Genomic DNA, 27,587 nt, shown 5'->3' on the forward strand with positions numbered 1-27,587 from the left:
CAGAGGACTAGAGTGGAGAGTGAAGCGTACAGCTGATAAGAAGAGAGGGCATATACATAAGAACACCCACACTTGCAAATTTATCAAACATGCTATAAAAATACACACTTGACCTGTCTTCAATGACTGGATGATCAGAGTTCAACTAGAAGAAGAAAGAGGAAAAAAGGAGTAATCTGATACAATTTGATGGACTTGACCTACATCTATGGATGCAGTAGCTCAAAAGAGGAAACAAATCTTTACAGTGAGTATCATTCCTATCCCCTCCATACACAGAGTACACAGTGATGGGCAACTTGAACATTGACTACCCAAAATGGGAAAGCTTCAAAGGTAAGAAGTGACTGGCTTACAAGCTATCAAGAGGGCATCTAGATCCAGAGGGTGTGGAGGAAGGTAGAATCTCCACTGAGTAGTATCCAATTTGTCTAGGTGGGCTGATGAAAGGAAATGTGGATAGGTCTCTTGTGATACAATAGTGAATAATTGTTATCAGGACTGATTGTGAGGGTTGGAAATGCAAAGGTAGAAGTTTTGTAGCAAGGAGGGGAGTAATTAACTTTGCAGTCCAGGAGCAAAGGTCCCTGGAACCATCAAGGGAGAAGAGCAGAGAGCGGGACCCTACCCAGAGAAGCAGTAATGCCAGAGATGGAGGCAGAGACGATAACATGGAGAGATGGAGCAGCTGGGGACTTTAGACCCAGAGAGGGAGCAGGGCTGTCTGGTGACAACCAGGGAGGGGTGGTGGGTGGTGGGGGCACGCTTGCAGGGTATACCCTGTGGATGGTTGATGATGCATGGAGGGGATTGTAACCATGGCAATGAAATTATAAACAATAGGATAAATGTAAAACTAATGTTCTCCCATGTAAACTACCAATAATTCACAATAAAACATTTAAAAAAGAAAAAGAATATTTCAATATCTTGAAACATATTGTTATCTGTGATAGCATAATATCTATATGCCTACAGGGAATATTATTCAAGTGTATCCATTAACTACTAAAGTCTGTGGAAATGAAATTGAAGAAAGCTACTAACTTCTTCAGTCTGAAATTTATCAAACATGCTATAAAAATGTAGTGATAATTACAGGTGACTGGAATACAAAAGTTGGAAAACAAAGAGGAATGATCACTAGTTGGACAACAAAACCTTGGTGATAGAAATAATGCTGGAGATTGCATGATAGAATTTTGCACGACCAATGACTTATTCATTGCAAATACCAACTTTTAATCAACATAAAAGGCATGGGAATCACCAGATGGTATACACAGAAATTAAACTGACCACATCTGTGGGAAGAGACAGTGGAAAAGCTCAATTTCATCAGTCAAAAAAGGCCAGGGGTCAACTGTGGAACTAACCATCAATTGCTCATATGCAAGTTCAGGCCGAATCTGAAGAAAATTAAAACAAGTGCATGAGAGTCAAAATGAGCAAATTCCACCTTCATTTAGAGACCATCTCAAGAACAGATCTGATGTATTACACACTAATGACTGAGAACAGAAGAGCTGTGGAATGACATCAAGAATATCAGGAAGACAGCAGAAGGAAAGAAAGAAAAGACCAAAATAGGTATCAGTAGAGAAAAATCCAAAATTTGTTCTTGAGCATAGAGAAGCTAAAGAGAATGGAAGAAATGAGGAAGTAAAAGAACTGAACAGAAAATTTCAAAGGGCAGATTGAGAAGACAAAGTCAAGTACTATAAAAGGTCAATGTTTAACCATTTCAAGAGGAAGCATGTGCTCAAGAACTAATAGTACTGAAGGACGAAGTTCAAGATGAACCGAAAGCACTGGCAAAACACGAGGGCCCAGGAATTGATGGAATACAATTGTAATCTTTCAACAAACTGAAGCAGCACTGGAGGCTCTCAGTCATCTATGGAAGACAGCTCCCTGTCTGTTTGGAAGAGAGCCATTTTGTGCCCATTCCAAAGAAAGGTGATCCAACGGAATGTGGAAATTGCCGAATAGTATCATTAATATCACGTGCAAATAAAATTTTGCTGAGGATAATTCAAAAACAGCTTTAACAATATATTGACAGGGCACTGCCAGTAATCCAAGCTGGATTCAGAAGAGGACGTGGGACTAGGGATATCATTGCTGGTGTCAGATGGCTCTTGGCTGACAGCAGAGGATACCAGAAAGATGTTTACTTGTGTCTCATTGACTGTGCAAAAGCTGGGTATTCCAGAATACTTAATTGTGCTCATGAGGAACCTGTACATAGATAAAGAGGCAATCATTCAAACAAAACAAAGGGCTATTGAATGGTTTAATATCAGGGAAGGTGTGTACCACAGTTACTTTCTTTCACTATACTTATTCAATCTGTCTACTGCGCAAATAATCTGAGAAGCCATAATATGTGAAATACAAGTGGCATCAGGATTTCAGGAAAACTCAGTATCAACTTGTGATATGCAGATGATTTAACCTTGCTTGCTGAAAGCAAAGACGACTTAAAATATTTACTGATGACAACCAAAGACTACAGCCTTCTTGTTGGATTGCAACCCCATGTAAAGAAAACAAAAATCCTCACAAAATAACCAAAAGCAACATCAAGACCAAAAAATAACATAAATGGATGAAAGACAGAAGTTGTCAAAGACTTCATTTTGCTTGGGTCCACAATCAACACTTATGGAAGCAGCAGTCAAGAAATTAAACAACATATTGTTGCATTAGGTAAATGTGTTGCAAAAGATCTCTTCAATGTGTTCAAGAGGAAGAAGGTTCTTCTGATCCAAGTCATGGCATTTTCAATGCATGTGAAAGTTGGACAGTGAATAAGGAAGGCCATAGAAGAATGGATGTATTTAAGTTAGGTGTTGGAAAAGAATATTGAAAGTATCATGAAATGTCAGAAGAATAAACAAATCTATGTTGGAGAAAGTACAGTCTAAATGCTCCTTCGAAGCCAGGATGGCGAGGCTTTGCCTTTCATACTCCAGACACAATATCAGGAAGGACTAGTCCCTGGAGACAGACATCATGCTTGACAAAGCAGAGGATCAGCGAAAAAGATGACTCCCAATGAGATGGACTGACACAGTGGCAGTAGCAATGGGCTCAAGTGTAACAATTGTGAGAATGGTGCAGGACTAGTTGGTATTTCCATTGTGCACAGGGGTTGCTATGAGTTGGTACCAATCCAACAACAACAAAATCAAAAGCACTGAATTGTGTTTAGAAAAATGAAACCAGTTACTTTTAGGTCTACTGATTTCTAGTGAAATTTGTCTTTCTTTCATGCCTTGTGCAATCTAAAATTCTGTTACTGGATTATTTTGGATGTTCAATCAACAAGCTCTAATTTTTATATTGAAAAATAGATCTCTGTGAAGAATTATCAACAGAGTAAGGTAAGGCAATTAGTACTTACTTAAAACTAGCATGACTATTTGATGAAATTATTTGTGATAACAGTTTTGGACAAATTGAAGCACTGCATATCCATACATCCATCTCAAAAGTGACCTGGTTAGTTATATGTTTGTAAACACATATTAGAAATATTCACATATAGCCAGTACTCTTTGACATTTTAATGTTTCTTAACCGTCCCATAGCAAAGTTCTTATCTTCAAGTTGATATTTGTCTAAGAATGAGTTAACCACTGCAGCCCAATTTTCTTCTGAAGAGTCATTATACTAAAATCCTGATTTCAATGCTTATTATAGTATATTAAGATAGGTCAACTAGTCTGCTGCCATCAAGAGGACAAATTAAATGTAATGGAAGTATGTACTCTTATTACAAGCCTCCATTACTTGGTCAAGTTCACTTTTTAGGTTAGTTCAATCTGTATTAAGTCCATGTGGTCTTGAAAGCAACAGACAGCATAGGCTTTGATAAATGACACTATTATTCCCTTGAATATAAATAATGGCAGCCCTAAAATATAGAAAAGAAATTACAATGGGTAATAAAAAGTCTTGCTTTTTAAAGCAGCTAAAATGGGATTATAAATCACTGAAAGAAAACTGAGAACTAATAAAGTAGTGGAGTCTTTACGAATGAAAGGTAAACACTAGACTTTTGTAATACCTAATAAAAGTACACTTTATTGTCATTCCTCATTTACTAGTCTTTATTCCTGCAGTGCTTGGTTATGTAATTAGATGAGAGGGAAGAGTTCCATGTGGCACTCCAATTAATCAAATCGTTCTAACTTGTCTTCTGTAAGTAGATGTGCCAATACGGTGATTGGCACAGTTCTAGAAACATCCACAACCCATAGGTTGTGGCTGCAAATTTGAGCTGCTTCAGCTTTCGAGAAATGTAAACGTTGAAAATGTATCAAAGGGTGACCAGGAATCTCGTGGCTGACTAGATGGAAGCATTTCTGACTACTCAAAATTAACAGCAGTTTCAAAGGCCTTATAAGAACAGCTGCCGTTGAAAAATGTACTCACAAAAAAATAAGCAATTTTCCTCCATATATCATTTGGTTGAAAACTAACGTAGCCACTCTTCAGGACAACATAAATGGATTTAATAAAGGAGCAATGAGCTACCATTAGACCTTCGATACAGTAATTTGAGCATACCTCACAGTACGAGAATTTTTCCATGAAAATTTTCAAAGTCCCCTTGTATTTATAAGCACCTGCTACCTGCCCAGTCTGGAACTCCTTAAATATCTATTTACTAAATGAACAGGGCAGACTTCCTTGTTGGTGGCCCATGTGAAGAAGCCAGAGATTATAGTTAGGATATATCCCTAATAAGCTGTTACTCCATTGTCACTGAAGTGCTGAAACCTGGAGTCATCTTGGCTATAAAGCATTTCTCATAAATGCAGTTAGGATTTCACCAGCTTCCAGTTATATTTGGTATAAGATTACTTTTTTTTTTTTTTAACATAAAAACATTCCTTTCAAAGCTTAAGTCAATTTCATTCAGACAAGAGCCAATGAAAATACACTTAAGGACATTCACATATGCTACAATTTTTGAAAGTGAAAAACATTCTATCTGTGAGCATTTAAAAAATGTACTTTTTAACAGAAACATGCATCTGAACTATAGCAAATGCTTGGTTTCTGTATATCACTCTGTTATCTCTTTTCAGGACGATGATAGGACAGGAATCTGTTGCCCATGACATAATAAAAATAAGGAACCCAACTGCAGATAGGTTTACCTTGTTACAGATTTAATGAAAGGAAAGCTAGGTGATTGTATACTCAAACAGAAATATTTCTCATAACGGGAGGTTAATAACTAAAAGTGTTGACTATCTGCATTGTCAAGGAGCTGTTTGTTCATTGGGATTTTAAACCTAGTAGGAACTTATACATGGATGAATCAGTCAGTGTCGATTCCACAGGAAGTTGTGATTTGGGGTTTGCAAAACAACTTCGAGGAGAAAATGGACTTCTCTTAACTCCATGGTATACTGCAAACTGTATAACACCTGAGGTTCTTATGCAAGAGGAATATGATGCTACTTGTGGTACCTGGAGTTTGGGAATTCCTTTTCATACAATACTGACTGCCTATGCTCTATTTGCTAATGATACTCCTGAAGAAATGCCACTGCATATGTGGTAATGGAAAGTTCTCACTGAATGGTGGAAAGTGGGACAAAATTTCAGATGGAGCAAAGGATTTATTTTCCCTCATACATAACTCCATTTTTGATACACTACAGAATAAGATGAGTCCTGATGTAGAGCTGTAGGATAAGCAACGGACTGCTAACTGCAAGGTCACTGGTTCAAACCCACCAGCTGCTCCTTGGAAGCAACTTGATGGCACACAACAACAGAACAAGTATTAAGACACTCATGGATAACCCACGGGGACCAGTTGCCAGGTGATCAGCCAAATAGAAATGAAGCATCACATATCATTAAGGGAGCAGCATTGTTGTTGTTCTAAGATTGTAAACGTCAGTAGACTTTTTAAATTTACAATATTACCAGTGCTAGTTTGAAATGTTGTCATTTGTCGTCAAGTCGGTTCAGACTCATAGTGATCCTGTATAGGGTTTCAGGGGAGTGGTGGATTTGAACCTCTGACCTTGCAGCTAACAGTTCAGTGCTTATCCTGCAGTACCACACCAGGCAACAAGGAAGCAGTTGTTGTTAAGTGCCGTCGAGTCAGTTCCAACTCATAACAACCCTATACTATATAGGGTTTCCAAGAAGCAGCCAGTGAGCTTGAACTGCCAACCTTGCAGTTCAAACCCACCTTGCAGTCCAGCGCATTAACCCACAGTGACACACCAGGACTTGCTACATATTCTGCCATGAGTCACAAGACTCACTAGAGCCTGTTGCTGTTTCAAGCCTAGTTCAACAACTGAGCAAAAAAAAAAAAAGTGCACATCAACTGGCCTGTATGATTTACAATGTTCCTCAGCCAGACTGGATGAAGAGAAAATTAAATGTGGGGCTTTTTGTCTGAATGTTTAGCAAAAGGATCGTTATCAGCTACAGTCTTTAAATATTCTGTGTAATCCCTTTATTGGAGGAAGTAGGATTGAAAAAAACACACACAGGTCCACAGTATTCATACTCTGCTGTTTTGTTCAAGTGTTAAATATATAATTGTTATGTTCATAAGGTTCTAACAACTTCTATGCATACAGCTTCTAAAATTATTTTTAAACAAAGATACCTTAATAGCTTTTCTGCTTTCATACAATAATGGCTTGGTGAACCATTACCCAAAATCAAGATGCATACATAATAGTATAATGCCAAGCAATTCCAGTAATTTTAACACAACATCCAGATGGATAGGCTTTTTAAAAAAAGAAAAAAACAAAAAAAAAGTATGTATAAGCTTGTTATTGTGCAAAACCAATAGACAATTCATTTGACTTTTTGTAGTTACTTAAATATAAGGAGCACTGGTAGCGTAGTGGTTATGCATTGGTCTGCTAACCAAAGGGCAACAGTTCCAATTTACCAGCTGCTCTGTTAGAGAAAGATGAGAGTTTCTGCTGTAAATACTTATAGCCTCAGAAACCTTACACAGGGTCACTATAAGTTGGAACCGAATCAACAGTATACCACCTGCCACCATCACCTTAGCCTGCTATGCAATTGGGCTGCGAACCTTAAGGTCAGCAGTTCGAAACTACCAGCCGCTCCGCGGGAGAAAGATGAGGCTTTCTATTACCATAAAGATTTACACCCTCGGAAACCCTGTACAAGGTCACTATTGGTCAGAACCGACTCGACGGCACTTAACAACAACAACAACCATCACCTTAGTCTGCTATGCAATGACATTTTATAGGGGATACAATTTATCTTTGGTTGCATCTGAAGCATCCTGAAAAATGGCCACAGAGAGGGAGGTTCAGAACTAGAACACGTGGGACTAGGAATCAGGAAGCATAAGTTTTGCCCTCATTCCCCAGTCTTGATGTCATCATGACCAAAACTTTACCTAGGCATTCTATTCCTTATTTCTAAATTGAAAAACTGTTTAGCCAACCTTTAAGGCCCCTTGGAGCACTGGCATTTCATACTATGTAAATGAAAGCCTAATGATATAGAAGTCTCTTTGCTGCTTGTAAAGCCTGATTGAAGTACATGTTTCATAGTCTTTGGTGATCAAAGAGACAATCAACATTTCTTCTTCACTGTCCACATTTAAACTAGCCTCTCAGTAATTTTGACAAGACTATTTGTCACTGGAAATCACCTTTTAGATTCAGTCATCTATAATAATGAAAAGTCAACTCTGCTCCCAAGATGGATGCAAAAGAAACACAAGAAGCATCTTAATCAGGGATTCAGTGAACATTACTTAAGGAATTATCTTCCCAAATGAAACACTGCTGGGGGCAATGTCAGACTTACTGATTCAGAATTTTTGTCTGGGTCCTGGCCACATAGTTTATGAAAAGCTCCCAAGGTAATTGTGATGCCCTTCACTCTCCCACCCACTTTGTAAAGCAGTGCTTTAAATACAGTTTATCAAGTGGAAAGAATAATGGGACACAAATGATACCGTGTGATGGCTGGGCCTGATACTAGGTCAGGAAACTGACAGAAGTCTAATTTTGCTGATAGAGCTCTTTGGTATATAGCAATTCAGGGAGGCTGAGGGCTGAGGGCTTGGCACAGCTGAAGTTATTTAAAACTTACTAATGCTCTTGATGGCTATGGTAGGTAGCAATCTGGATAATGAGAAGATTAGTACATTTTATTGGAATTATTCAAATAAATTTGGAATGCTGGTTATAAAACTGTCTGGAATACTTTTCAATCATAAATGGTAAATGACTGCTCAAAATGAATACAAGTTTCTTCCCTGTTTCTTTTTCCCTTGGTGCTGCTTTGGCGAAATTATTTGGAAAATAAACGTGAGAAATGGTTCTATCAGCACAAACTGCAAGTTCATATACAAAGTAAATAACCTCTTGTCTAATTGCTTTCTTCCCTCCCATTGGTGTTTAGTGGGCATCCAGAGAATGCCAGTTTTAAAACCGAACACTGGAGCTAACATGGTAATCTTCCATTTTATTCAAAGACTTGAAAAATATTTTTCTTCCTCAGTTCTATATGGAGAGGAGACTCAATCACTTTTGGGATATGGCTGGTTGAAGCTGACTGGGTCTGGCTCATGGTGATCTAAAGACACAGTGGTTTTTTTCATGAAATGTGATGATTCAGTTGTGATGCAGACAAGCAACATGTGATGCAGACAGGCCTGTTCCACATTGCTTGTACTCTTATGTACAGACTCAAATGTTCTCTTAGCATTTGTTTTAATTGTACGTTTTAGATACAAAACGTCCCCCATTTATGGTTCATCCCCTTGCCTGTGGGCAGACCAACACACATGTTTCAGAATAATTCCTGGTGGTGGTGGTGGTTGTGGTGGTGGTGGTGATAGCGATGCGCCGTGGAGGTGGTTCTGACTCATAGAGACCCTGGACAGGGTTCCCGAGCTGTAAGTCTTTACGGGAACAGAAAGCCTCATCTTTCTTCCGTGGAATTGCTGGTAGTTTCAAACTGCTGACCTTGAGATTAGCAGCCCAACTCATAACTACTAAGCTACCAGAGCTCCTTAGAATCATTCCTAGCCAAGAAGATAGTATGATCAGTTCTGATACTGAATCATTTTCACTGTGAGACAATTCTTCTGGGGAGGTAATATTTCCTTTAGGCTTGGCACAGCCCTCAGCCTCTCTGAGTCAAATGTTAAATGGACTAAACTAAAATAAAGTCCTCATAAAATCGGACAAGGATTGGCTTCCTGAACCTCCTAGAAGGAGCAGCTCTTTTACTGGCCCTCTTGGCCTACCAGCAGCCCCAGATCATACTGATCCATTAAGTACTTTCAGGGGCTGCCAGACCACAGGATAGGATGTTGCACGGTCTCAACTGCTCATCCTAATGTTTGAAAAGGGAAAGGGTTTTAAAATACTTTTTTCTTTTTCAAGGTCTTGATGAGCTCAGTTTCTGTTTTGACGGATTTGGACCTGGATCCACAGGTAAACTTCATGGACACTGACAACTCTACTTCTTGCTCAGAGAAAAGAGAATTCTTAACAGGTCCTTATTTTTTAAACAAATAACATAATTAATATTTTAAAAGATTACGCTGATTTTTAATAAGAGTAAAAATATACAGCTTTCAAATAAGAAATGATTTGCATGATAAAATTTTAAAGACTTATCTAGCGGAGACTGCATAATACTTCCTAGTTGCTTTCCTAACACATTTCATCTGAGACATTCACAATCTTTTATAAACTAGCTGCGGCATTATCATTCTACAGATGTGCAATTTGAAAACACTGCATTTAATTTCATTGAGATTCCATACATGGTTAGTGAAGGAGAGCAGAGAATAAAAGCCAGAAGGAGCTATTATCTTGCATAATAGATATCAGTATACCTTAAGAGAACAAATTAATTCAAAACAAAAGGGAACTCTACTTGGACACCTGAAGAAATTGCTAAGATTAAGAAAAAAAGTAAATAAAAACAACACAGTAATTTTTTAAACCATGAATAAGCATCATCTCCAGTGTAAAGAACACAGCCCATCATACAGTTAATCTGAAAATCATACTGACTTAATACTTGCTTATGATTCAAGGTCACTTGTTAATTTGTTGTTCTTTAGTAATATGCAGGGGGAAATAATTTAGTATTTTAAACTATAATTATTCATGGAATTTGCTATTATATAACTAGAAATGGATGAAGTTTTTCTGTAATTTCTGCTCTCTTCCCCTACTTTTTATTTTTATTTTTTTAAATAAGAAGCAGTGGCTTCTCATCCTCTCATCAGTTTGTTTTGCCTGTAATAACCTTAAATTCCTTTCATTTACTTCAGACATGTACCTTACATAAAATAATCAAAAACCACTAACTGATTTAACTGTTTCATCACAAAGTACACATAATACCCCTGTGGGTCTTAAATTGACCAATGCATCATTCTTCTTAAGCAGGTATTATAGTAAATAATTAACCAGTGAAAAAATATTTTAAAAAACATTTGAATTAAAAATATACAGAATTTTTAATATACTTGCCATGATAGACTTTTTTGTTCACTTTAAAACTTTAGTGTTAGTAGTTGTCTATAATATTTCTGAAACAATCTAAATTTACATCCTATTCATTCTCATTTCTTTTGGACCTTAGTCACGTTCTCCTGGAGAATATGCTTCTTAAACAGTTTGCTATGACAGTTTCCTTTCTGGAGCATTTTTTCATTTAGTAATGTGTTTCTTTCAAGCAAAGCACATGTAAAAAATGAAATCATTCAGAGTTCATTCAAAGAACAAGGGTAAGTCACAAAGCATTTCATTGCTAGACTTCCAGTTCATAAATGCACGGGTTTATTTCCAACAAACTGCGTTTAAACGGATCTCTGTGATCATAAGATGGCTGCAGACAGGTTCTCACAGTAGTACACTTGTCTTAGTCTTGATTTTTCTCAAAGGATACAGGGTAATCATGAGGGCTTTATTATGAAAAAGTCTGAAGAAAACTGAAAACTGCACAGGGTGACTATGGGTCAGAACCGACTCGACAGCCCTTAACAACAATACAACTGGGTGTTTAATGTAGGTGTTGTTATTAAGTACCGTCATACTGGTTCCAACTTAAAGCAACCCTGTGTAGTGTTTCCTAGGAGCGGCAGTTCAAACTGGCCCTGTAGCCCAGTGTTTTATCCTATAGTGCCACACCAGGGGTCCTTGGGTGTTTAACAGCCTCCTCAAGATTAAATATGCCCAAAACAGAATTTTGAATTCAGCTCTTCATTACCTCAGTAATCTCTTGGCCACTAAAACATGTAAATTAGGTCACTTTGTTACCATGTTTAATACTGTCCTGTGACTTCCCACTGTAATAGGCCCAGGATTTAAAGGCCACATGACTCTCTTTTCTTATAACTTACCAGTCTTACAGCATTTTACAGATCATTTCATATGTCAAGCTTGATCAAACCCCTGCACTTTGGCATTTGCTCTTCCTTCTATTTAAAATTGCTCACCTCCAGTTTCCTGCCTGGCTTCTACTCTACATTCAGATACCAGTTCAAATACTACTATTTAGAAAGGTTTTCCCTGCATACCCCATGTACAGCAGCCCACTGCCCAGCTCTCAAGCCATGTATACATCATTGCCATGTTTTACTTTCCCAAGGTGGTTACTGTTGTTAAGTGCTGTCAAGTCAATGCCAACCCATAGAGACCCTGTATAGGGTTTCCAAGAAGCAGCTGGTGAGCTTGAACAACCGACTTTGCAGTTCAAACGACTTCGAAGCCTGACGCATTAGCCCACAGCGCCACACCAGGACTCCAAGGTATGTAACGTTATCTAGAATTTCCTTACTTACCTACTTGTTCATTGTTTATTCTCTATGCTTCATAAGTGTAGGCGATTGATCCACCTTGCTCACACCTGTCTTAGCAGTACAGTTACTCAATAATGTTTGTTTTTAACTTGTGGTTTGGATAAAGTTGACAGAGTAAAAAAAAGTTGTCTTTTAACAATTTATATACACTCATTGTGATTAATAACATTAGTTGCAATTCCCTCTTTTAGGGTCTATCCTTCCTGGGGTTTGTTCAGCTTCTTCAAAGCTTATCTTCTCGTCCTTCAAGATGTTAGGGAAATTCTCTTCCAACAGCTCTTCAACGATCTCTTCTGCAGTTTTTTTTTTGTCTCTTCCTGTTCTGGAATTCCAATCAGCCTCAAGTTATTCCTCTTCATGTTGTCCCACATTAATCTTTGAGGTTTCTTCAGATTCAAAAAAAAATTTTTTTCTGCTTGTTTTTTTATCTTAGTAGTATTGAGAGATTTGTCTTTTAAGTTTGCTGATTCTGGCTTCCATCCCTTCAATTCTACTCCTTTGTCCTCAAGATATCTTAGCATTAATCGTGTGAACCTCTTTTTGCAGGCTTTTAGTAATTCCAAAACTGTATTGATTTTGCTCACCTGTTCCTATAGCGCTTTTCTGACTATTTCCTGATTTTCCTCTGCTTTTCTGTGGAATATTTGGATGCACTGCAATATCATTCTCCTAAATTTCCCCTCAGCCAATTCCAAAGCCTCATCACCCTCTACTACCATTCCTAGCTCCCCTTCTTGATCATTTATTTGAATTACTCTATTTTGTTTCTAGACATGAGCAGAAATTTTCTTCTGGCTTTTAAGTATTGCAGTGCTGTTGTATTTGTGTTAATTAGATGAAAGTATGATTGTGTATTCTTAAGCACACTCCAAATTATCTCACCTGCTGGGAGTTATCAGGTGATGGGCTTCTCTGTTCACAGCTCTTGTGACTCTCTTTAGAGTGTTTTTAACAGGTGTTTGCTGTATACGCTGTTCTGATGTATAGCAGTTGGTATTGGCTCTTACCCTATTGATGGGGTTTTACAAGGTGCAAATACAGCTTGGGTGTATGGCCAGAGTTGCTGTCCCATTAGGTGAGCTGCAAACAGACACTTCTATAAAAGTAGGAGGAAGGCCAATTTAGGACTATACCCCAAATGTCATAAAACCCACCAAAGATATTTATATAAAGTTATGTTGTTGTTATGTGCCATCGAGTCGATTTCCACCCATAGCGACCCTGTATAGGGTTTCCAATGAGCAGCTGGTGAGCTTGGGCCGCTGAACCCACAGCGCCACACCAGGACTCCATATAAAGTTATGGGATCCCATAAAATAACATTTTTAAAAAAGCAATAACTTAAAATTAAAAAATTTTAAATCTCAGGAAAATATGAATTATTGTTTGGCGCTACCTAGTGGACAAAAGAAAAAAAATTAATTGTAGTCTACAATGCTGACTGACACTTCCAGATGATTCCTGTTTGTGCCCTGTGCCCTGGGTAAATCCTTCCCCAGAGTAACTCAGGAGATCAGCATTAATCATTCTGCTTGTCAGAGACCTTGTGTGAGCAATGCTGGACCTTCCCTGGGAGTATGCACTCACCCACGTGGAGATGTTTAGACCAGACAGAGGAGTGGTAAGGTAAAGTGAAAAAAACACTGAAGATTAAAAAAAAAAAAAAGGCACTCGTACCTGTTTTGGTAGATTGCTGGGTGATTTCTGCCTCCTTGTAAGCTTCTAAGCTACTTATCACAGTAGGATATAGAATGCTGTAAATCATGTTATGTTCATTGACTCAGCTGTCCCCTGCGACTGTCGTATGAAGCCCCCAAGCCCAGCAACTTAATATCACAAGGAGTTTGGTTATGGCTAAGAAGTTTCCTATCTTTTCCCCGTTTGCTCTACTAAATACATGGATATGTTTATAGCCCATACTAACGAGCTCTGGTAGCGTAGTGGTTATGAATTGGGCTGTGGGCCGCAAGGTCAGCAGTTCGAAACTACCAGCGAAAGAAGAGGCTTTCTGCTCCCGTAAAGATTTACAGCCTCGGAAACCCTGTACAGGGTCGCTATGAGTCGGAACCGACTCCACGGCACACAACAACAACAACAATCCTAATACACGGTGTCCTGGTGTGGCGCTGTGGTTTAATGCGCCAGACTGCAAAGCCGTTTGAACTTCAAGGTCGGCGGTTCAAGCTCACCAGTCGCTCCTCGAAAACCCTGTTTAGGGTCGCTATGGGTCGGATCCGACTCGACGAAACTTAACAACAACAATCCTAATACACACGTAGAAATATTCTCTGCCAAACCAATACAGGACCCTTGGTGTGGCTTAATGAGCTGGACCGCAAAGTCAGGCTGAACCACAAGGTCGGTTGTTCAAGTTCACCAGCCACTCCTTGAAAACCCTATAGAGTTGCTATGGATCAGAACGGACTCAACGGCGTTTAATAGCAACAATAACCAACTAATACAAGGAGGCTTCAAAAAGTTTGTGGAGAAATCCCATCATCTTTTCATTTCATATTCTCATGAAAATTTTGGAGCCCATTCACATATGGTCATGGGTGTATCAATAAAGATTTGTGAATTAGTGAGTGAATGAATAAATTCAATCAGCTTGTGTTTCTTCATTTGAAGGCCACTTAACTATTTTAAGGAAGTCCTGGTATGGTGCTGCAGGATAAGCACTGGACTACTAACCACAAAGTTATCAGTTCAAACACACCAGCTGCTTCTTGGAAACCCTATTCAGGGTCACTATGAGTCAGAACTGACTCAAGGGTGTTTAACAACAACAATATGTTAGTAATGTATTTTTGTCCCCCTGAAGCTCAGATTTTTATGTGTGTGATAACACCAGTTCATTAATACTATATGGTACTGGGTGACTTTTCAATTTACATTTTCACATTGTTCTTAACTTCAGGTAACTTTTCTTCTATCAAAGATCATTTCTGTTATATTTGTTCAGGCATTTTCTTTAAAAATACTGCTTTGAGGTGTGCACTAATATTTTGAAAATGCTCTCAAATATCTCTCATTTCAAATTTCAACTAAAATGTCATTGCATCAGAAAGCCTTACCCGTAACTCCCTTATATTAAAGTGCTTGCCACCTTCTGACTTATCACTCTTTATTGGATATAACCCACTTAAAATGATACCTGCCACATGGCATGCTTGCTCATTAAGTGTATTATTATCTTTTGCTCGTTTATTGTCAGCATCACCCCATAAAAAAGGTATGTAAGAGAAGATAATTTGTTCTTGTCCACTACTGTCTTACTGGAAACTAGATAAAGATGTCTATAAGAATGTCATTAATTAATTGATAAAAATAGATAAAACCATGGAGTGAGTAATAATGTATGTATGTGTATATATGTATGTATATTACATAAAATTTATATTTATCTCTAATTTAGTTTCAAGTAAATTACTTTTTCTATTACTGTGAGAATTCAGTGTTGTTAATACAGTATGCAAAATCTGTAAATTACTGAAGTACTGATGTAGTAACTCAAGACCGAGCAGTTAATGAGCTATAAAGCTCATTTTAAAAATTAGCTGCTCTGTACATTTAATATGTAAACAATACTTCCACTTTTTATTGTCAGTATTTATTTTGGACATGAAGGGTAAACTGCAGAAACAAACTGAATAACTTGACTTTGATGCAGTTACTTCTACAGCTGTGGGCTCCTGGGAACACTGAACTGTAATTCATACCTGAAGCTTCTTCAATTTTTAATAGAATATTATTATGATAATGTAATCCAAGAATTTCAGAATAGCTGAATTTTACTGGGACTCAAGACTCTTCTATATCAGGGGATCATTTTATTTATTTTTTAAAAAAGTATTTCTCCTTGTCATGGACTGAATTGTGTCCCCACCCCCTCACCCCCCAATATGCCATATGCATCAACTCAGATGGGCCAGGTTTTCCAGTGTTTTGGTAGCTATGTAATTATATAATGTGGCAGCTAGGCAATGATGCAATTACCCTCCATGATGTGATCTCATGTGGTCAGCCCTGAGCTGATATAATTATCTAGTGTGTCGTAAATGCCCATTTTTATGATGTTAATGGGGCCAGATACAGTCTGCAGGATTAGGGTGCATCTTGATTTATTCTCTTTGGATCTATAAAAACGTTAAACAAGCAAGAAGAGAGCAAAGAGACCTAGTACCACCAAGAAAGAAGAGCCAGTAGTAGAGTTCAACCTTTGGACCTGGAGTCTTTGCACTATGGAAGCTTCTAGATCCAGAAAAAGACTGATGCCAAGACTCACAGAGATTTCCAGGGACTGATGGGCCTACAGATGCTAAAATGGACAAGAACTTTTCTCCAGAGATAACAAAGAGGGCAAGTCTTCCCCTAAAGCCAGCACTCTAAATTTGGGCTTCTGCTCTCCCAAACTGTGAGAGAAAAAATTTCTACTTATTAAAGACATTCACGTGTGGTATTTCTGTGATAGCATACTAGACAACGAAAACATTCCCTATAGCATATATCAGATGAGAAAGGGTTGAAATGTTAAAGAAACATTAGTATATTTGTTGTTGTTGTTGTTAAGTGCTGTGGAGTGGGTTTCAACTCAGCGATCCTTTATAGGGTTTCCGAGTAGAGGCTGGTGGGCTTGAAGTGCTAACTTGTGGTTAGCAGTCCAGTACTTATCCTATAGCATCATGCCAGTTTATTTAATATGACCTAAATTAGGGATGTTTCTTTCTGACAAAATTAGTTTTCAGGATGTCATTTGTTGCTGTTGTCCTGTGCGATCAAATCAGTTCTGACTTACAGAGACTGTATTTTCAGTCGAATGAAACTGTCTTGTCCTGCACTAGCTTCATAATCATTGTTATGCTTGAGCCCATTGTTGTAGCCACTGTATCAATCCATGTTGCTGAAGATCTTCTTGTTAGCTGAGCCTTTATGTTACCAAGCTTGATGATTTCTCCAGGGACCAGTCCCTCTTGATAACATGACCAACATACATGCGAAGTCTTGCTATCCTCACTTCTAAGAAGCATTCTGGCTGTACATCCTTCAAGACAGATTTGTTTGTTCTTTTGGCAGTACCTCGTATATTCAATATTCTTTGCCTGTACCATAATTCAAAGGCATCAACTCTTCTTCAGTCTTCCTTAGTCACTGTCCATCTTTTGTATGAATATGGGGCAGTTGAAAACACCATGGCATACAAAGGATACATAGAATGACATAAGAAATTACAAAAAGAGTCCTAATAAGAAACTCAATGAAAACAAGTTAGACAGTATATGTAAGTTGATTGGCTGTCAGTTCAACCCAAACTTTCCAAACAGCTGAGCCTATATACAGCTTTCTTTAACTGAAGTGAAATATTAACAATACTGATGATAATCAAAACATTCCCTTGTAAAACATATATTCATTCTAAGTATACTTTTTCTTGTTAAAAATCTTTTGAAAACTAGTCTTTTTCCAAAAAAGATTACTGTATCTAATTTGTTGCATGAAATGCCTCCTTGATTGTACATAATTTTGAATGTACCATCTACACCCCTCCATGTCTAATAGCAAAATGCCTCTTCAAATCTGACTTCTAATTAAATGGAAGTGTGAACATTAATGCAGATTTTTATAAGAAAAACATTATCTCTATACCAAAAAATATATTATGATATCATTTAGAGAGAACTCATGTAATAGCTGAGAAGTTATGAACTGATTAAAGCATTTAAAGTACATGGAATAATTTATGAAAATGACAGTTCATTTATTGCAATATCACTTTCAACATCCTGTATTCAGAAAATATTTAAATACTGTAGAATAGAAATAGAAAAAAGGACAAAAATTTACAAGCTATCTTTGATAAATGAGAAATTAAATAAAACTTAGTGACACTTATAAGTTAATAAAGACAAAGAAGGCAATAAAGAGGAAGAGAGATGGTACTGACAATATTATCAGATCTTTTACATTATAAAACAAATATTCATAATGGGAAATAATTCGTTCATAACTTACCTCTGCATACTTTAATTTCAATGTTTTATGCATTTCTCGAAAACGACTGTAACGCCTAAATATGGTCCATGTCTCATCTAGGACAGCAATCTATTAACCAGGAAAATTAAAATAATTAACAGCAATTATTAGGAAAAAGTAATTAAAATTTTTAAAAATTAAATGAAAAAAAAAAAGCAATTAGCATGTAATATTTTCCAAAATTAAAACATTAATGTCGCGACCTAAATAAGACTTACAAATAATAATTGTACTCTATTTAAATATCTTATTTGAATCCCAAATCTAATTATAATCAGTATGTGCCTATGAAAACTGACAGTTACTCTTAGTCAAAAAAGTGCCCTTTAACTCTCCAACTGGATGGTGGTGAAAAGGGAATCACAGGATGCCCTTTGTATTACACAACCAGGCATAGGTCATCAGATGGCACAAGATGGACAATATAGAGGAAAAAAAGAGAGAGACGCAGAGGAGAAAGGAGGAGAAGGGAAAACAAAGAAATAATGGGAAGAAGGACAAAGAGAAGAAGAAAAAAATCTTAATTTGTCATATTTGTTTGCACAAAAATATAGCAATATGTTCTGCTTTTAGAGAAAGAATGACTAAACCAGGCTTTATGTGGCAGTGGAACTTAATGTTCTGGTTGAGTAAACAATGGGTAGACTAGGGTGGAAACAATGGTACAAAGTGAGCTCAGATATTCACATCACAGTGACAAGAGGTTAGTAGACACCTCACCAGCCTTGACATTCACACCAAAATCACATGCTATTCATTCCTTCCCTATCTGACCCAGTGGTAGTATTGCAGCAAGGTGAGGGCCAGAGGGAGATATTAGAGGAAGAGGCTTTTATTGCCGGTGGAGCAGCGGTAGACTAACGTCCCAAAGAAACCGAGCTCCCCAAAAAAGCTTTCGTTTTAGCTTTATATAGGATTACATAGGGCTGAGTGGGGACCCCACTGTGTTAAGTTTTTCATTGGTGGTTCCTAGATAAGTGGTTTTTTTTTTTTACAAAAGCAGAAGAAGCTGTAAGTTTTTTATATGTAACCTGAGCTGCAAATTCCAAGGAACTGTAACTTTTCAGAGTTATTAGAACTCAGGGCTAGGTCTCAAGGGCCTATGGGCACGCAGCCTCCTCCCTCACTAGGAGGAGAATGAGTCACAAAGGTTTAGCTCTTTTAAGCACATATCCAACAAGGAGACATTTTTCTTTAGATTTTGAACGGGAACCTGAAATTCAACTTTCTATAACAGAACTCAACATATTTATCCCAGTCTCAACTCTAGTTCTTTGTTGTTCAGAGTAGCCCCAGATTAATGCCTTTGTAGGAGATACCACTTTCTCTAAAAACCTAAATAAAAAAGTGTGGGGAAGGCATGATGGCGCTAAGGACATACTGGCAGCATATAGCAAGGGCATCTGTATGTAAGCTAGCACAGAGAGAGCCCCAGGAAAACATCAGGACAATCCCTTTCTACATCCTGGATATTATACTACTTGTAATGAGATGCTGGATGTTAAAACATGTATGCGGAGCTGAGAGAAGACTGAGAAAGATAGTACAATGGTGGAGCAAAATAAAACTGTCATGATCTTTGTATATGTATTCCTTCAGTTGGGCTAATGAGGTGAATAAAGATAGCAGAAAGATCATTATCTTTACTGCATATAGTAGGTAAAAATGTGTTGCCCTAAAATTCATGTCTTCCTAGAACTTCAGAACGTGACCTTATTTGGAAACAGGGTCTTTGCAGAACAGGTTGAGAATATACTAGATGAGAGTGGATCCTAAATCTACTAACAGCAACTTTGTTAGAGACAGAAAAGGACACACATAAAGACACAGAGAAGGAGGTGATATAAAGATGTAGGCAGCGACTGAAGTGATCTGCCCACTAGTCAAGGAAGGCCAGGGATTGTCAGCAACTACCATAAATTCAAGTCAGATTCAGAAGAGGACGTATAAAGAGGGATATCATCATTGACTTCAGAGTATACCAAAGAGATACTCAGTTGTGTTTTATAGACTATGCAAAGGCATTCGATTGAGTGGACCTTAACAAACTATGGATAACATAGTGAAGAATGGAAATTCTAGAACACTTAATTATGCTCATGAGGAACCTGTACATAGATCAACAGGCAGTCATTTAAACAGAACAAAGGGATACTGAACGGTTAAAAATCGGAAAAGGTGAGCGCCAATGTTGCATCCTGTGACCATACTTTTTCAGTCTGTATGGTGAGCAAATAATTCATGACAGACATGTGGTATGCAGATGATACAAAGAAGATTTGAAAAACTTACTGATAAGCATCAAAATCTATATTATCCAGTACAGATTGCACCTCAATGTAAAGAAAACAAACGTCTTCACAACTGGAATAAATAATATCATGATAAACAGAGAAAAGATGGAAGTTGTCAAAAACTTCATTTTACTGGGATCCACAGTAAATGCTCAAGGAAGCAGTAAAAAAAATCAAAAGACAAGAAATCAATTGTATTATATTAGGCAAATCTGTTGCAAAAGGCCTCTTTAAAATGGTAAAGAGCAAAGAGGTTACTTTGAGGACTAAGGTGCACCTGACCCAATCTACAGTATTTTCAATGGTCTCATATGCAATTGGACAATGAGTAAGGAAGACCATGGAATAATCGACACATTTGAATTTTGGTGTTGGAGAAGAATATTGAAAGTGTTTTATAGGATTGCCAGAAAAACAAACAAATCTGTGTTGAAATAAGTACAGACAGAAGGCTCCTTAGAATCAAGGATGGCACATCTTTCATACTTAGAACATGTTGTCAGGAGGAAACAGTCTCCAGAGAAGGACATCATACTTGGTAAAGTGGAGGGTCAGTGAAGTAAGAGGAACATCCCTGAGCAATGGCTCAAGCCTCTAGGGCGATGTCCACGCCTGAACTCCTCCACTGGTAGAATCCTCACTTCTCCTCCTTTCTCTCTGAATGATTCACTCAATACCTCCTCCATGATTCCTCAGTATTTATTCCATACCTTGATCAGAACACACATCACTGTATAATCATTGTACGAAGTCATTTTTATTAGTCCATTGATATAATTAATACTAGCTTTATAAATGCCTTTCCACACTATACCACTTTGAGCTTTCTAAGTGAATAAGCCATCTACTTTTAATAGTATTTGAGGTAAAGGCAGAGAGATACTCATTACAGAGATAAATGTTGATTGCACACTTAATTACATGCCAGTACCATATTGCATTTTGGTGGTTTTCTGAGATATGCACTTAAAATTATTTTGTTCTGGTAGTGTTTCTGAGATTCACTGAATCAAAACTTACTGAATTAGTCACAACAATATGATTTTTTTAAAAAGTAATGAGAATACAGTGCATCCATCCTCAATATAAGTGTGTAAGTTTACAGTCAAGCATCAAGAGATATCCAAATTCTTCAACCTTGAGATTTAGACATGGATTTCAATACAGCGATTACAAAGGTTCATGGTTTCTAGTTAAGATATAAAACATTTAAATATTCCCTTGTTTATCAACATGTAATAGGAATCGTATCAACATGTCAACAGGAATTGACAATGACTCTCAAGAATGAAGATCATCAGGGATGATCCTAAAAGAGGTAGGTGAGGCAACTGGACATGTGATTCTACCATAAGAAAATGTATAAGTACCTTCACAGCTGAGCTAGGAGAATGGTGCATGAAATTTGGAACACATACACAGAAAATGTGTACTAAAGGACTATTTTGTCCCAAATTAAAATTGGGCATGAGAAAGGCTATTATTAATGCAGAGGAGAATGACAGAAGATGAGGATAACAAATAAATTTGACCAAAATAATTTTCTTCTTCAGTGTAGAGAATGCAGAGCTTCATTCCTGCATATTTTGAGAAGCAAATTCATTATTTCACTCATTTAAAGATTTTGCTGATACAAATAAATCCATCTTTTCTGGGGCATAAAATGATCAAGTATAACTTAAACACTACAAACATGTCCACAAGATGAACTGCATTTACTTATGAAAACTTCTAAACTGTGTGTGCCCCACAATTGATGTTATAGACATAGTGTGCTGGTTAAAGGATTGTTGACTTTGACAACTGTTATTAGTATATATTTACTTGTGCATATTTTCATCTGTAAGGAGGACAATCAACAGTTTTCCACCCAAACAAACATGAGCTGCTTCCCCATTTTAAATCATTCTTTCTGGAGTTCTTTTCAACAGCATTTATTTTAAAACAATCTTTGGGGGAACTACCTCAAATTTATAATAATATAATTCTTCATATTTAGTAAGAATTTTGGAAATATAGTCTAATACCAACCTGATCTACATTTAAAAAGTTTCATCAGGATTTTGCAAAACATGGTCTTATGAAGCAACATAACTATGATCATGCTTGTGGAAACATGCTATGGATTCCAATGGACGTATCCTGGATAGTACCAAGCATTGGAGTACTATACAATGATGTATTAGGTTTAACTAAAATACCCTCAGATAACTGTAAAACAACAAAAACGAATATACTTTCTGAGTTGGAAAACTTCAAAGTGAAGGAAGCAAGATAACTTACGAGGTATGGAATGAAACTACTAGAATTTAAAGTTATGCTTAGTTTTTTATTCTTTTACATTTTTACTTCTGGAAGTGTTTTATAATCGGTAACTAGTACAGTTAGTAAATTGCAAGCTTTATAAATAAGGTAGTTATGTTAGGTGTGTCTACTCAATAAGATTTTCACTGATAGGAATGCCTGAGTAAAAAAAAAAAAAAAATCAGCGGTTGGTACTCCAAGCTGTGGCTGGTAAAAGATAAATCCAAGGAAAAGGTTCTGCTTTTTCTGGGATTACATAATCTAATTCATTAATTATTTTTACTCAATTAATGAAGTTTAATTAAAATCTCTTTCAGATGACTGTTCCAAATGGAATTAGACTGGAGGTAGGAAAAGAAGCCAACTCCCTACTAATCAGAGTAATAATCCTGTAGAGATTGCAACCTGCCAATCAATTATAGCTTGCTTTGGTCCACCTCAAAGTTTGCCAGCTCTTACAGTGCCAGTATTGACTGACAGGTATGATCACCTCACAAGTGCTGAATCTGCTGGTCATCTTCAATGTGACTACTTCTAACTTCTTTCTGATCTAGCTGTCCTCTTACCTATGGATGACTCATTTACAGGTCCAGACGAGACTTTGGGTTCCAGCCTTGGGAATCAGCACCTCAAAGTCCCTGTTGTTGCTAAGTGCTATCGAGTCAATTGCAACTTATAGCAACCTTGTATACGGTTTGCAAGGAGCTCCTGGAGAAGTCAAAGTCCCTATTTCTTTGAGAGTGTGTGTGTGAGTCCTGGTGTGGTGCTGTGGATTAATGTGCTGGACTGCAAAGTCAGTTTGAACTGCAAGGTTGGCAGTTCAAGCTCAGGCTCACCAGCTGCTTCTCAGATCACTATGGGTCGGAACTGACTCAATGGCACTTAACAACAACAATATATATATATACACATGCACATGCTGTTGTTAGGTGTCATCCATTCAATTCCAACTCATAGAGAGGCTACACATAACAAAATGAAACACTGCTTCATCCTATTCCATCATCACAATTAGTGTTATGTTTGAATCCATTGTTGCTGCAACTGTGTCAATTTCTTTGGGGAGCTTCCTCTTTCTCGTTGGCTCTCGATTTTTCCAAGAACAACGTTGTTCCAGGTTGTTCCTGACAACATGTCCAAAGTTTAAGAGAAAAAGTCTTGTCATCCTGGATTCTAAGGAGCATTCTGACTATATTTTTTCCAAGACAGATTTGTTGGTTCTTCTGGCAGTTGATGGTACTTTTAATAATTATTCTTCTCTAATATCATAATTCAAATACATGAATTCTTTTACAGCCTTCCTTCCTTATTCACTGTCCAACTTCCATATGTATATGAAGCAACTGCAAGTACCATGGGTGAGTCAATTGGCCTCAGTCCTCAAGGTGAACTTTTTGCTCTTTGAAGTGGTCTTTTGCAGCAGATCTACTTAATGCAACATGTCTTTTGATTTCTTGACTGCTGTTTCCATGAGCACTGATTGCAGATGCAAGCAAAATGAAGTCACTCACACACTTCAATCCTACTCCATTTACAACGGTGTTATTTATGAGCCCAGTAGTGATGGTATCTGTTTTCTTTACATTAAGGTGCAATCCATACTGAAGGCTTTGAGCTTCATCATCAATTATTTCAAGTCCTCTTTGCTTCCAGAAAGCAAGGTGTGTCATCTGCATACTGTAGGTTGTTAATGAGTCTTCGTCCAGTCCTGATACCTCATCCTTCTTCATATAATCCAGTTTCTCAGATTATTTGTTCAACAGAAGACTGAATTTGGCGAATATAAAGAAGAGGGCTTAGATTTATAAAACAGAGAAAATGCCATTTGCCAAATTCCTTTTGAAGTACGCAGTCTCTTGAATGAGAAAAAATACTGCAAGAAAACATTTGGTAAGAATGGTGTAGGTGGCATGACACTCCTAAGAGCCACATCAAGGAACAAAAAGATGGTGTCCAAATTGATTTCAAGAGAACGTGCTCTATTAACTGAAGAGAATCTTTTTGTTTTTTTAAGTAATCTTTTCCTTTAAAGAAGCTAGGAGATAAAAACTAGAGAAATGGGCTAGAGCTGACTTCTTCTGCTTAGTACAGGATGAAGGGGGATGGATATCTAGAAAGCAGGAGTGGAAAGACTGGTAATTTGAGAACACAAATATCTAAGGTATTATTATTATTATTATTATTTTGCTGTTGAGAATGTACACAGCAAAACATACACCAATTTCACAGTGTCTACATGCACAAGCGTAGTGGTTACGAATCGGGCTGCGAACCTTAGGGTCAGCGGTTCGAAACTACCAGCCGCTCCGCGGGAGAAAGATGAGGCTTTCTACTCCCGTAAAGATTTACACCCTCGGAAACCCTGTACAGGGTCGCTATGTGTCGGACCCGACTCGATGGCACTTAACAACAACAACAACAACAACATGCACAAGTTAGTGACACTGACCATGCTCTTCAAGTTGTACAATGATGCTCATCCTTCTTTTCTGCGTTCTACCTCTCCTATTAATATAAATTCACAGCCGGCTAAAGTTTCTATCTAATCTTTTGATTGCTGCTGTCAGTTTGATCCCAGTTTAAGATAAATCTTAAAACAACATAATGCTCAAGGTTACTAGTTAAGCTAAACTATTCTTCTGTTTCCAAAAGAATTCAGTGGGTATTTTTGGTTTAATGTTTAGAGATGATCTCAAAGCAACAGTTTCGAGGGTTCACCCAAACTTTGTGGATCCAGAAGTCTGGAGTGCATAGGAATTTGATATTCAGTTATTTGTCCCTTTCTGATAAGGATTCTTCTATGAAATCTTGGATCAAATGTCCAGTAATGGTAGCTAGTCACTACCCACTTCTAGTCTTATGGCAAATAAAGCAGTTGCTCATGGAGGAAATTAGCCACAAATTTTAACTCCTCCATTATTGTTCTAGGTGAAAAGAGACTAATTTTTGTTCCTTGGATAGATGTTTGCAAGATTTTAAAAATGTCTAAGAGGATATTTTAAGTTGTTTTCTATGAAATATGCTAAATACCATCTTATCTGACTCCTGGGGGACCTTGAAGAGATTTTACATACTTTCTTTCTGGGAACTCAGGGAGTGTTGAGTTCTGTAGCCAGGATGGCATAAAACAAAAAAAGAACGCATCAGGGACCATCAGCACAGCTGTTGTTATTGTTAAGTGCCACAGAGTTGGTTTCCAACTCATAGAACTCATAGTGACCCTGTATAGGGTTTCTAAGGACCTTAGGTTTGAACTGCCAACCTTGTGGTTTGCTGTCCAGCACTGATCCTACAGCACCACACCAGGAGTCCTTAGGGTAAGGGAACAGTTCATGTCCACAAACTGTGTAAAAAGCTCCTGGTTTGAGAAAGCATTCCCTCTCTAGTGCAGCTCCCCCAACTGTACGAATTCTGTCTCAAAGGACAAGGAAATAAGCTGGGCCCTGGAAGGAAGGACCCTGGTCTTAAGGACAGCACTATGTGAAGAGACAGGCATCTAAGTTAGATCTGTTCAGTCTACTGGACACAAGGATGGGAGGTATATGGAGCCTGGAGAATGAAGATTCCTCAAAGGGCTTCGGAGACCTATGCAGAGACAAGATTATCTAAGAAAATTACCCATATACCCTTCTTGCAGGTGCATTACTGGCAATTTCACAGCCACTGGCTCCTGAACCTGGTATGAATCCAGTCTGCTAAGAAATGATCAATACTGATTCACACTCAGAATATAGAGAACTCTATCTAGTAAGGCTTTCAGGCTGACCAAAATCCAGCTTCTGCAATAACTAGAAATAATGGCTTCTTATGTATCAATTTCAGTATCTTCAAAATAGGGGGCTTTGTCATTTATTTTAGTGTACTTATAGGAGGTAGTCTGAAGGTAAATTTGAGAGGAGGTATGATGGTTTGGAGATAAGGACATTTTTCAAATCCAAGATCATTACCGATAAAGCACTACCCTAGCACCTCTGAGAAGCAGGTGAGGGATAGGTGGAATTATTCTACTTTAAAATTGTGGGCAATTGCAAGAATGACAGGTTGGCCAATTTCCTTTAAATTACCTATTCAGAGGCAAAGCACTGAATGCAAACTCCCTGCAAATCAGCACTGGAGAATTCCATAATGAAAGGCTCTGGATTAAGACAAATCAAAAGCCTTACTTTGGCCCAGTCACTTACTAGCTGTGGGACTCTGGTTAAGTTACCAAACTCTTCCAGACCTGTTTCTTCATTGGAAAATGGACTTGTAATATCTATCTTGCAGATGGACTTAAAAAAAAAAACCACACACACAAAAGCAACTACAGAGCAGTTGGGAACTTAGCAAGTGTGAGTGTTAACCACTGGCATGGTTGATGCTTTCCTAAAGAAAAGCATATGTATGCATTGTTGGAAGACAGCAACTGCAAAAGGAGCAGGGGGGTGAGGGAGTGGGGTGAGGAGGTGTTGCAAATCATTTTGTATTTATTTTAAAAAAGATTTTATCCCAGGAAGGGAGTTACAAAAGTCCCCAAATTCTGAAACAAGGAGGGAATATTAACAGATTATTTACGGTGAAAAGGGAATGCTGGTGGCTCTGTAGGATAAGCACTAGATTGCCAACAACAGGCTGGCAGTTCAAATCCACCAGGTGCTGTTAGAGAAAGATGAAGCTTTCTGCTCCTGCAAAGATTTCGTTTCAGACACCGTATAAAAGGGCCGCTATGAGTCGGAACTGACTCAACAGCATCTCATAACAACGAAGGTGAAAAACAAAAATTGGGGAGGAGGGGCGCGTGGACATGTAAAGTCTCGTCAAACGAGATGACTATTTTTCTTCTGGGCTTGTAACTCACTCTCATTTCTTCTTAGTCCTTTCTCATATAGGCAGCACTGCTTTTGTCAGCACAGATATTAATTCTCCACGTAAAAACAATAAAAAAGACTGCTTGGTTTGTGTGAAAACTGGGGAAGGGAAAATCTTTTTTCTTTCCCCCTCCTTAGTGGAAAAGAAAGTTATTAGGGAGACAGGAGGGGTGCTTTAAAAAGAAAAAAAAAAAAAAAAAAAAAGTTCAATCAATCAAAGCAGTCATTTCCAAGGGG

At 37.7% G+C, this 27,587-nt stretch overlaps 1 protein-coding gene across 2 annotated transcripts in view; it reads right to left on the bottom strand.

Moving 5' to 3' along the window:
- KIF16B (kinesin family member 16B) overlaps positions 1-27,587 on the bottom strand; it is a 396,905-nt gene that overhangs the window by 76,728 nt on the left and 292,590 nt on the right. For both annotated transcript variants that reach the window (XM_006860622.1, XM_006860623.1), the window contains one exon: positions 17,885-17,974. In XM_006860622.1, the coding sequence (XP_006860684.1) occupies positions 17,885-17,974 (90 nt within the window). The remainder of the gene's footprint in view (positions 1-17,884; positions 17,975-27,587) is intronic.

Source organism: Chrysochloris asiatica, unplaced genomic scaffold, assembly GCF_000296735.1.
Source record: "Chrysochloris asiatica unplaced genomic scaffold, ChrAsi1.0 scaffold00039, whole genome shotgun sequence".
NCBI classification, from domain to species: domain Eukaryota; kingdom Metazoa; phylum Chordata; class Mammalia; order Afrosoricida; family Chrysochloridae; genus Chrysochloris; species Chrysochloris asiatica.